Source organism: Coregonus clupeaformis, chromosome 18 (genome assembly GCF_020615455.1).
Source record: "Coregonus clupeaformis isolate EN_2021a chromosome 18, ASM2061545v1, whole genome shotgun sequence".
NCBI classification, from domain to species: domain Eukaryota; kingdom Metazoa; phylum Chordata; class Actinopteri; order Salmoniformes; family Salmonidae; genus Coregonus; species Coregonus clupeaformis.
This window is the reverse complement of record NC_059209.1, coordinates 33,934,074-33,946,573: the sequence shown is the minus strand read 5'-3', so window position 1 is coordinate 33,946,573 and position 12,500 is coordinate 33,934,074. Positions and strand designations below refer to the sequence as shown.

The window sequence follows — 12,500 nt, the reverse complement described above, 5'->3', positions numbered from 1 at the left end:
TCCGCTGTCCTGGCGTCGTGGGGGAGCTTGTTCCACCATTGGGGTGCCAGAGCAGCGAATAGCTTTGACTGGGCTGAGCGGGAACTGTGCTTCCGTAGAGGTAGGGGGGCTAGCAGGCCAGAGGTGGATGAACGTAGTGCCCTCGTTTGGGTGTAGGGTCTGATCAGAGCCTGAAGGTAAGGAGGTGCCGTTCCCCTCACAGCTCCCTAGACAAGCACCATGGTCTTGTAGCATGTAGTCTTCAAGCACCACAGAGAGTTCTGGGAGTCACTTTAGGCTAAGTAGGTACCAGCGTTGAAGCTGCCGTTGGAGGAATCTGAGCCACGGCGGGCGTGATTTCTCCAGATCAGATCATTCTTCAGAGGGAAGGGGAGTGTGAGAGCTAAGGGGTGTTGTCAGAAAGTGACTATAAGAGCAATGGGGCTAAACTCACACTAGCCTGACTGACCAATGACATGGGGCTAAACACAGACTAGCCTGACTGACCAATGACATGGGGCTAAACACAGACTAGCCTGACTGACCAATGACATGGGGCTAAACACAGACTAGCCTGACTGACCAATGACATGGGGCTAAACACAGACTAGCCTGACTGACCAATGACATGGGGCTAAACACAGACTAGCCTGACTGACCAATGACATGGGGCTAAACACAGACTAGCCTGACTGACCAATGACATGGGGCTAAACACAGACTAGCCTGACTGGCCAATGACATGGGACACATGAGTGGAGAGAGAGGCATGAAATATGTAATGATAGTTCCACAAATAATTGATGATGGAGTTCAGCACAGAGTCAAGCGTGTGTGGGTGTCTCACCTTGGGGGGGTCAGGTACAAACACGTGTGCTGGGCTGGCACTGCTGAGCATCTCCCTGCTGCCCACCCTCCTGACGCCACCACGGATCTCTGCACTGCACCTGCGCAGGATCTGACCACACACACACACACAGACACACAGGGCAAGGTCAACAGCAAGTACCACGTAGATTTACAGGCTGGGTCAAAGGTCACACCATGCCATGTTAGTATGTAAAACTGTTATATACTCCTACCCCTATGACACACACACACACACACACACACACACACACACACACACACACACACACACACAGCCACACAGCCACACAGCCACACAGCCACACAGCCACACAGCCACACAGCCACACAGCCACACAGCCAGACAGCCAGACACACACACAAAGATTTGAAGATTCTTGCACAGCCAATGATACAGTTCCCTTATGAAATGTTAAAGTCATCCTGCCAGTGTTTCCAGTCTTTTTCTAACTACTAGAGTACTGTACTAGAGAGAAACTGGCCACAGGCCTTTGGGTCCACTATTATCATAGTGCTGAATAGCCTCTATTTAAAAAACGGATGTTTTGCTAAATTAAATTGGACACATTGGGTTCCTGAAACAACCCAAATAAATGTTAACCAGATGGTATTGATTCTGGTCACTTAGGCATAGACTGGACTGGAGACAGATTTCATTGGTGTAATGATGTGTTTCAACTGTAGAGGGCAGACGAGATTCTTACAGCTCTCAATAGACTAGCGGCTGTGAAGTTAGGACATCACAATCTTCTCTGAAGTGGGTTGCATCTGTGTGTCTGTGTGTGTGTGTGTGTGTGTCGCGGTGTGTCTCTAACCTCCTCTGCCAGCACGGGCTCAGAGGAGCGGCTTATAGCCGACACCGGTAGTTGGTCGGTCGGTTCATTGTCCAGCTCGTTATCCGTATAAGCCCCGCCCTCGTCCGCCGTGTCATCATAGTCGCTGGCCAGTCGGCTGTCCATGCTCAGGTAGTCGGCCGACATGGCTGACAGGCAGGACATGCGGTCGTCGTGGAGATCAAGGTCCGTCCCCGTCCCATCCAGCTAAAAGAGACACATGATGGATCTTGGTGTACAGACAGGAAGCAGAAACAAAGAAAAAACAAAAAAGGAAGAAAGAAAGAAGAACCGAGCTGTAGAGCACCAGAAGGATTCACACACAGAGAGTATGCTCACAACACAGGACAACACAGGAAATATAGAGGGAACAACTTACAACTATCTGAAACTGGGTAGAAAAGGAAGTTATCACTATATTAAAGGGGGTAGAAAAGGAAGTTATCACTATCTTAAAGGCGGTAGAAAAGGAAGTTAACACTATCTTAAAGGGGGTAGAAAAGGAAGTTCTCACTATCTTAAAGGGGGTAGAAAAGGAAGTTCTCACTATCTTAAAGGGGGTAGAAAAGGAAGTTATCACTATCTTAAAGGGGGTAGAAAAGGAAGTTATCACTATCTTAAAGGGGGTAGAAAAGGAAGTTATCACTATATTAAAGGGGGTAGAAAAGGAAGTTATCACTATATTAAAGGGGGTAGAAAAGGAAGTTCTCACTATCTTAAAGGGGGTAGAAAATGAAGTTCTAACTATCTTAAAGGGGGTAGAAAAGGAAGTTATCACTATCTTAAAGGGGGTAGAAAAGGAAGTTCTCACTATATTAAAGGGGGTAGAAAAGGATCGCTTGGAAGGAAGAAACACTGAATATCATAGAGAATTGAAGTAGACAGTAAGACTATTCTACTGAACATGATTGAAACATATAGATAATACAGGGATTAGAATATAGGAATCGAAATAGTACAAGTGGTGTATAAAAGAGAATAGGAGTATAGTATAGTAGACTATAGTGTATAGCTTAGTAGAGTTTTGTGGACTATAGCGTATATAGTTTAGTATAGTATAGTATAGTAGACTATAGCGAATAGTTTAGTATAGTATAGTAGACTATAGTGTATAGTTTAGTAGAGTATAGTAGATTATATCGTATAGTTTAGTAGAATATAGTAGACTACAGTGTATAGTTTAGTAGAGTATAGTAGATTATAGCGTATAGTTTAGTATAGTATAGTAGATTATAGTGTATTGTTTAGTATAGTATAGTATAGTATAGTATAGTATAGTATAGTATAGTATAGTATAGTATAGTAGACTATAGCGTATAGTTTAGTAGAGTATAGTAGACTATAGCGTATAGTTTAGTAGAGTATAATATACTATAGTGTATAGTTTAGTAGAGTACATAGTAGACTATAGCGTATAGTTTAGTAGAGTATAATATACTATAGTGTATAGTTTAGTAGAGTATATAGTAGACTATAGCGTATAGTTTAGTAGAGTATAATATACTATAGTGTATAGTTTAGTAGAGTATAGTGTATAGTTAAGTAGAGTATAGTCTAGTATAGTATAGTATAATATAGTGTATAGTTGAGCATAGTATAGTAGACTATATCATATAGTTTAGTAGAGTAGACTATATCATATAGTTTAGTATAGTAGACTATATCATATATTTTAGTAGAGTGTAGTAGACTATAGCGTATAGTTTAGTAGAGTAGAGTATAGCAGATTATAGCGTGTACAGTTTAGTAGAGTATAGCTCCGGTAAAATAGGTCTTTAGTTTTTAACGATTTGGTCTAGAGATGAGCGGCTTTCTGCATTGTAAAGTTCCGAACACAGACACAAAGTCATGCTCTGTTTGTTTCTATGGCAGAGGCTGTGGTATAGCTAAGCCCAGAGCCATATATTAAGAAATAAATGACTCTGGCTAAGCCTAATCAGACTTGCCTGTGCTAATGGTTTCCACAGATGAAGTAAAATAATACAATGACTTTGCTCGTGATGCACACCCCTCAAATGATACTAATGTAACAACAGCCTGAGAACACTGGACTTAAAACAACCACACAGATGGAACCATGTGACATTCAATGTATTACATTTCCATGCACATTCCACGGGACACACTGGTTGGAACCACTGCAGTATAGTACAGTATAGTATAGTATAGTATAGAATAGAATAGAATAGAATAGAATAGTATAGTATGTAGTTATGGGTCCATGGTGAGTGTGTTTACCTTCCCCTCAGACACCCAGACAGCCTGAGTCTGCTGCTCTCTGATAGAGTCCTTGACACTGCCGTACCACGCATCGTTGGCCGAGTTCACCTCAATAGTAGCTGTAGGGAGAGGAAGGAGAGAGAGGAGGGGGGAGAGGAGGAGAGGGGGTGGGATGAAGGGAGAGAGGGAGAGAGGAGGAGAGAAAGATTGAGCAATAGAAACAGATGAGAGAAATAAAGAGAGAGGGAGGGGGAGAGAGAGGATAGAGGGAGAAAGAGAGTGGGAGATAGAGGGGGAGGGGGAGAGAGGGGGGGAGAGAGGGAGGGGGAAAGAGAGAGGGAGGGGAGAGAGAGAGGGAAGGGGAGAGAGAGAGGATAGAGGGAGAAAGAGGGGGAGAGATAGAGGGAGGGGGAGAGAGAGGGAGGGGAGAGAGAGCAGGAGGGAGAGAGAGAGAGAGGAGAGGGAGAAAGAGAGGTGGAGAGATAGAGGGAGGGGGGAGAGAGAGGGAGGGGGGAGACAGAGAGGATAGAGGGAGAAAGAGAGGGGGAGAGAGAGGGAGGGGGGAGAGAAAGATTGAGCAATAGAAACAGATGCAGAGAAATAAAGAGAGAGGGAGGGGGGAGAGAGAGGATAGAGGGAGAAAGATAGTGGGAGAGAGAAGGGGAGGGGGGAGAGAGGGGGGGAGAGAGGGAGGGGGAGGGAGAGAGGGAGGGGAGAGAGAGGGAAGGGGAGAGAGAGAGGATAGAGGGAGAAAGAGGGGGAGGGAGGGAAGGGGAGAGAGGGAGGGAGGGGAGAGAGAGCAGGAGGGGGGAGAGAGAGGATAGTGGGAGAAAGAGAGGTGGAGAGATAAAGGGAGGGGGAGAGAGAGAGGATAGAGGGAGAAAGAGAGGGGAGAGAGAGGGAGGGAGGAGAGAAAGATTGAGCAATAGAAACAGATGCAGAGAAATAAAGAGAGAGGGAGGGGGGAGAGAGAATAGAGGGAGAAAGAGAGTGGGAGAGAGAGAGAGGGAGGGGGAGAGAGGATAGAGGGGGAGAGAGAGAGGGAGGGGGAGAGAGGATAGAGGGGGAGAGAGAGAGGGGGGAGAGAAAGGGAGGGGGGGAGAGAGAGGGAGGGGGGAGAGAGAGAGGGAGGGGGGAGAGAGGGGGGAGAGAAGAGAAAGAGATAATAGTGTGTGTGAGTGTGTGTTTATCTGTTTCTAGTGCATCGTGTGTGTGTGTGTGTGTGTGTGTGTGTGTGTGTGTGTGTGTGTGTGTGTGTGTGTGAGAGAGAGTGTCTGTGTGTGTTTATGTGTATCTAGTGTAGTCGATTCATGTGTGTGTCTAACCAGTGAAGAGGTGAGAGCAGGTCTTCCTCAGTTTGACAGCTTGTTCGTATAGTTTGCGTGCTGAGCGGTTGGATCCAGGTATCACCCTCTGCCTCATGGACTTAATGCCTGGTTTACTGTCTGGGTTGAAGAAGATGACGATGGGGTACCACTGGGTGTAGTTCAGTGTGTCTACCGCCTTGGGAGTCACATCCAGCAGGGCATGCTTGTCCTACAGGGGACATGGTGGAGGACAATGAGTGACATAAATGGAGAGAAAGAGAGAGAGAAAGATAGAGAAAGACATAGAGAGAGTGACAGAGAAACAGCGACAGAGACACAGAGACAGAGAGAGGGAGGGAGAGCGACAGAGAGAGAGAGAGAGACAGAGAGAGAGACAGAGACAGAGACAGAGACAGAGACAGAGACAGAGACAGAGACAGAGACAGAGAGAGAGAGAGAGAGAGAGAGAGAGAGAGAGAGAGAGAGAGAGAGAGAGAGAGAGAGAGAGAGAGAGACAGAGAGAGAGAGAGAGAGCTCAAAGACATTGCTCCTGCATTTTTAACAACAAATATAGATTTAGAGTTAGATAAAGTAGGATTTTTTGGCAGGGACATATACAGGATGCTACCCCCCACAACATAACCTTCATTCCAAACCAAAACTCCAAACCTACAACCTGATTTTGGACGGAATTACCTGGAATTACCTGGAAGGCTTCCTACTACCAAGGATTACTATTCCCAAGCTATACAGCAAATGCTCTGGCAAACAAACAGAAACCTGAAAACACCATCCAACCTGGAACTGAGTGAGTCATGTTTAGTATGAAGCTATTTTTTACTTTAAAAAACCAAGAAGAAAAATACATTACAATGATATATTTTACTTTATAAGGACTGAATGCTAATGCTACCAAGCTTGCTAGTACAAAGAGATACAATTTCAATTAGCACTGAAGTGAGAGGTGTCAAAGCCCTTGAGCCCAACAATGGCAGGAGAGTCGCACAGTCTACCCCAACCAAATGGAGAGGCCTTAGAAGCACCCCCCGCTGTTCAGAGGTCATTAAAATACAGTACCCTCTGAATGTAAAGAATGATAAGACACAAAAAGAGTACAAAATGAAGCTCCTTATGGGAAATCAGGTGACACTTTTTGCTGATTTTTATAAAAATGGGAACATAAGCAACCTTATCTTCCACACAGACCATCCCCTGGCATGGCACAGTGCTATACTAGCACACTACCCCTCTGTTGAGAGGGGGGGTGTTAGCGACGGGTGGAAACTCAGGATACTGGACAACAAGGAATCTGAGTCGTCTAATATAAATCTCTATAAATCTGGAACCGTTTTGGTTCAAGGCAGCACCAAACAGTTCTAGCTGGACTTTCACCTAATCAAAGACAAAGAAATAGCTCAGCAGGAGAAGCTCTCCCTTGAGAAACATACCCCCACCCCGAGCGGGTCAGACCAGACCTCTTCATTAAATAACCCCACAGAGCAACCCCAAGTGGAAAGTCAACTTCCTAGCACAGAGTACTACTCCCTCATTGAAATGAAGGATAAATTCACCCAGCTGGAGGTAAGGCAGGTGGAGCTGGAACAGCAGGTGAACACACTCCAGTCAGCACAGACCCAGACAACAGTCCAGCACAACAACACCCCCTTAACTAGACCTGGAGAGCTGGAGGTAGAGAGAGACATGTCTGCACTCTGGACTGTGGTGAGACAACATCAACAGGAGAAAGAGCAGGAGCAGGAGAAGAACAGAGCACTAGAGGAGAGGATCAGAGTGCTGGAGGAGAAGGTGAGAACGATGACTGGTGACATAGAACAACCCAATAGAGAGCTGGCCACCCCCGCAGAGAAGCCAGCAGAACAGCCCACCTCAGATCCTGGCCAAAGTCTCGACACCGCAGCAGAACAGTACACCCTAGACCCTGACCATAGCCTCGACATCACAGCCAGACAAACAAATGAAGAACCCCAAGCCCTGGGACCCCAACCCCTCTGAGCAACCCCCCTGTCTGGTGTCCAAACACCCAGCGCGCCCTAGACCTTCTGTCTGAGGACCGACTAGGATCACCCAGCCACATAATAATACACACAGGCACAAACGACCTGAGAACACAGCAGGAAAGGGTGGCCACATCACTCAAGGGAGTGATAGAAAAAGCTTCTTCTACTTTCCCCAACGCACAAGTGGTTATCTCAACCCTGCTAACACGAAAAAATACGTAAAAATGTATGCACACATGACTGTAAGTCGCTTTGGATAAAAGCGTCTGCTAAATGGCATATTATTTTTATTATTATTACGAAAATACTTCCACCCTACTACCATACAGCGGGTAAACGCAAGTATTTCCCGTGACTGTGCCTCAAAACCAAATGTCTACCTGGCCCACCACTCCACCCTGGACGTGAACAGCCTTTATGACCAGGTCCACCTATATAAGGCAGCAGTGCCCACCTTCGCCCGGACCCTAAAGGATATCGCCCTCAACCGCAGACCCAACACCTCACACAGGAGCAACAGATCAACAGACACCCCGCCCAGACCAGCGAGACACTCTCCCAGACCTGCGGGACCCCCCCAGGGCCTACACATAGAGGACCCCCACAGAGAGGACCTACATCCAGACCACAGCACCATCAGCCACATCTACACCCCCCACCAATTAACATCCCCCCAAGTCAACCATGCCCACACTCCATTTAGGCCCCCTCAGATCAGACCTATGCCCCTCCTACCCACCCCAAGCCCCCCACTCCCACAAAGAGAGCCTCAACATGAAAGTCACACATACGCCCAGGCCGTGAGCTTGCCTGCACCCAGGCCCAACACCCACTCTTACACTAGCCCAAGCCAATGGCATGTACCAGATGCTCAGCAGGCTTTGCTCACAATTACTGGCCTGAGGCCAAACTACACAACCAACAACATTAGACACTTTATGGAACACAAAGCCTTCACTATTTCATCCTGGAATATCCAAGGCCTGAGGTCATCTGCCTTTGGCCTAAAGAGCAGGAATCTGGACTTCACCAAAGAAATCGGAAATACAGACATTGTCATCCTACAAGAAACATGGTATAGAGGAGACGGACCCACTGGTTGCCCTCTAGGTTACAGAGAGCTGGTAGTCCCATCCACCAAACTAATTTGGTATAGAGCAGATCTAACTCACTCTATTAAATTAATCAAAACAGGAACATTTTACATTTGGTTAGAAATTCAAAAGGAAATTATCTCAACAGAGAAAAATGTCCTCCTGTGTGCTACCTATATCCCCCCACTAGAATCCCCATACTTTAATGACGAAAGCTTCTCCATCCTGGAGGGGGAAATCAATCATTTCCAGACCCAGGGACATGTACTAGACAGGGCACATAAACATAACAGGGTAGGGGCCAGGTGGGCATTCCGCCTCGGAGGCGGATCCGGCTCGGGGCGTGACGACCACTTACTCTCCACCTCCCTGTTGCGCCCCTTGTCTGGTCTGGACCTCGGCGCGCTGCTTCCCCTCTCCTTCCTCCCACGACGTACCCAGCCCTGTCTGTATCCTGGTGTGGGAGACCCCGAACCTGGAGAGGGGCTGACGTCTGGGTCTGGACTGGAACCGCTGACTGGAGCTGGACCCGACGACGGTGGATCGAACTGCTCTGGCTCCGGAGTGGAGCCGCTGACTGGAGCTGGATCAGGCACCGGTGGAGCGGACTGCTCTGGCTCCGGAGTGGAGCCGCTGACCGGAGCTGGACTGGACCCCGGTGGAGCGGATTGCTCTGGCTCCGGAGTGGAGCAGCTGACCGGTGCCGGACCAGGCACGGGCCGTGCCAGACTGGACACACGCACCACTGGCTTGGTGCGGGGAGCAGGAACGGGCCGGACCGGGCTGATGACGCGCACCCCTGGCTTGGTGCGGGGAGCAGGAACGGGCCGTACCGGACTGGCGACGCGCACCACTGGACTGGTGCGAGGGACAGGAACAGGCCGGACCGGGCTGGCGACGCGCACTACCAGTTTGGTGCGAGGGTCAGGAACAGGCCGGACTGGGCTGGCGACGTGCACCATTGGCTTGGTGCGAGGTGCAGGAACAGGCCGGGCCGGGCTGGCGACGCGCACCACCGGTTTGGTGCGAGGGGCAGGAACAGGCCGGGCCGGGCTGGCAACGCGCACCACTGGTTTGGTGCTAGGCACAGGAACAGGCCGGACCGGGCTGGCGATGCGCACCACTGGCTTGGTGCGAGGGACAGGAACAGGCCGGACCGGGCTGGCGATGCGCACCACTGGCTTGGTGCGAGGGGAAGGAACAGGCCGGACCGGGCTGGCGACGCGCACCACAGGCTACCAGTTTGGTGCGAGGGTCAGGAACAGGCCGGACTGGGCTGGCGACGCGCACCATTGGCTTGGTGCGAGGGACAGGAACAGGCTGGGCCGGGCTGGCGACGCGCACCACTGGTTTGGTGCGAGGTGCAGGAACAGGCCGGGCCGGGCTGGCGACGCGCACCACCGGTTTGGTGCGAGGTGCAGGAACAGGCCGGGCCGGGCTGGCGACGCGCACCACCGGTTTGGTGCGAGGGGCAGGAACAGGCCGGGCCGGGCTGGCGACGCGCACCACTGGTTTGGTGCGAGGCACAGGAACAGGCCGGACCGGGATGGCGTCGCACCACTGGCTTGGTGCGAGGGACAGGAACAGGCCGGACCGGGCTGGCGCGCGCACCACTGGCTTGGTGCGAGGGGAAGGAACAGGCCGGACCGGGCTGGCGACGCGCACCACAGGCTACCAGTTTGGTGCGAGGGTCAGGAACAGGCCGGACTGGGCTGGCGACGCGCACCATTGGCTTGGTGCGAGGGACAGGAACAGGCTGGGCCGGGCTGGCGACGCGCACCACTGGTTTGGTGCGAGGTGCAGGAACAGGCCGGGCCGGGCTGGCGACGCACACCACCGGTTTGGTGCGAGGGGCAGGAACAGGCCGGGCCGGGCTGGCGACGCGCACCACTGGTTTGGTGCGAGGCACAGGAACAGGCCGGACCGGGCTGGCGATGCGCACCACTGGCTTGGTGCGAGGGACAGGAACAGGCCGGACCGGGCTGGCGATGCGCACCACTGGCTTGGTGCGAGGGGAAGGAACAGGCCGGACCGGGCTGGCGACGCGCACCACAGGCTTGATGCGAGGAACAGGAATGGGCCGAACCGTACTGGGAACACGCACCACTGGCTTAGTGCGGGGAGCAGGAACGGGCCGGACCGGACTGGCGACACGCACCACTTGATTGGTGCGAGGAGCGGGACTGGGTTCCTTCATTAACCCCCGCTCCTTCTGCTGCCTAACCAGCTCCTCTCGCCGTGCCTCTACACTTTCCTTCTGCTCCCTCTGAACCAATGGCCCCCCTACTCTGGTGGCCTCCTCTGCTAACCGGCGGAACAGCCCTATCGCGGCCTCCTGCTGCATCGTCGTCCACGCCGTGTGCCCCCCAAAAAAATGTTCTTGGGGTTGCCTCTCGGGTGTCCGTCGTCGGCACGGTTAGCGCCGTTTCTCCTCTCCTGCCTGGGCATTTACCTTCGCCCATGGCCCTTTCCCCGTGAATATCTCCTCCCATTACCACCATTTGCCCACCTGTGACATCGCTATACGCTCTTCCTGGGCACGCTGCTTGGTCCTCGTTTGGTGGGATCTTCTTCCGTGTAAGGTATGTTGTTTGTGTGCTACCTTGGACTTCACGTTTCGTTTGTTGTTTTGTTTTGTGTTTACTCGTCAAATAAACATGTTGGCATATCACGCTGCGCCTTGGTCCTTCTCGTCCGTAAACGATCGTGACACAGGGGGACAAACACCTACCTGGAGGTGACAGCATTCCCTCCCCCATATGCCCCCCTAGGCACAACTACGACAACATAACCAACAAAAACGGGTCACGACTCCTGCAGCTCTGTCGCACACTGGGTATGTACATAGTCAATGGTAGGCTTTGAGGAGACTCCTATAGTAGGTACACCTATAGCTCATCTCTTGGCAGTAGTACTGTAGACTACTTTATCACTGACCTCAACCCAGAGTCGTTCACAGTCAGCCCACTGACACCCCTATCAGACCACAGCAAAATCACAGTCTACTTGAACAGAGCAATACTCAATCATGAGGCATCAAAGCCAAAGGAACTGAAAAATATTAAGAAATGCTATAGATGGAAGGAAAGTAGTGTTGAAACCTACCAAAAAACAATTAGGCAACAACAAATTCAATCCATTCTAGACAACTTCCTGGACAAAACGTTCCACTGTAATAGTGAAGGTGTAAACTTGGCAGTAGAAAACCTAAACAGTATATTTGACCTCTCAGCTTCCCTATCAAATCTAAAAATCTCTAACAGAAAACCAAAGAAAAGTAACAACAGTGATAAATGGTTTGATGAAGAATGCAAAAACCTGAGAAAGAAATTGAGAAACCTATCAAACCAAAAACATAGAGACCCAGAAAACCTGAGCCTACGCCTTCACTATGGTGAATCACTAAAACAATACAGAAACACACTACGGAAAAAGAAGGAACAGCATGTCAGAAATCAGCTCAATGTAATTGAAGAATCCATAGACTCTAACCACTTCTGGGAAAATTGGAAAACACTAAACAAACAACAACACGAAGAGCTATCTATCCAAAACTGAGATGTATGGGTAAACCACTTATCCAATCTTTTTGGCCCTATAACAGAGAACAAACAGCAAATGAAACAGCAAATGATCAAATGCAAATCTTAGAATCAACTATTAAAGACTACCAGAACCCACTGGATTATCCAATTACATTGAATGAACTACAGGACAAAATACAAACCCTCCAACCCAAAAAGGCCTATGGTGTTGATGGTATCCTCAATGAAATGATAAAATATACAGACCACAAATTTCAATTAGCTATACTTAAACTCTTTAACATCATCCTTAGCTCTAGCATCTTCCCCAATATTTGGAACTAAGGACTGATCACCCCAATCCACAAAAGTGGAGACAAATTTGACCCCAATAACTACCGTGGGATATGCATCAACAGCAACCTTGGGAAAATCCTCTGCATTATCATTAACAGCAGACTAGTTCATTTCCTCAGTGAAAACAATGTACTGAGCAAATGTCAAATTGGTTTTTTACCAAATTACCGTACGACAGACCACGTATTCACCCTGCACACCCTAATTGACAAACAAACAAACCAAAACAAAGGCAAAGTCTTCTCATGCTTTGTTGATTTCAAAAAAGCTTTTGACTCAATTTGGCATGAGGGTCTGC

General features: G+C 49.5%; 1 protein-coding gene across 4 annotated transcripts in view; it reads right to left on the bottom strand.

Annotated features, from left to right (window-relative positions):
- Positions 1-12,500, bottom strand: part of LOC121530716 (tight junction protein ZO-2) — a 154,994-nt gene that overhangs the window by 2,312 nt on the left and 140,182 nt on the right. For 3 of the 4 annotated variants that reach the window (XM_041835895.2, XM_041835897.2, XM_041835899.2), the window contains exons 17-20: positions 5,228-5,438; positions 3,921-4,021; positions 1,665-1,889; positions 827-937 (exon numbers count right to left, since the gene is read on the bottom strand). In XM_041835895.2, coding sequence (XP_041691829.2) covers positions 827-937; positions 1,665-1,889; positions 3,921-4,021; positions 5,228-5,438 — 648 coding nt within the window. Of the gene's footprint in view, positions 1-826; positions 938-1,664; positions 1,912-3,920; positions 4,022-5,227; positions 5,439-12,500 lie in introns of those variants that run through there. The other variant, XM_045226850.1, reaches the window with a different exon arrangement.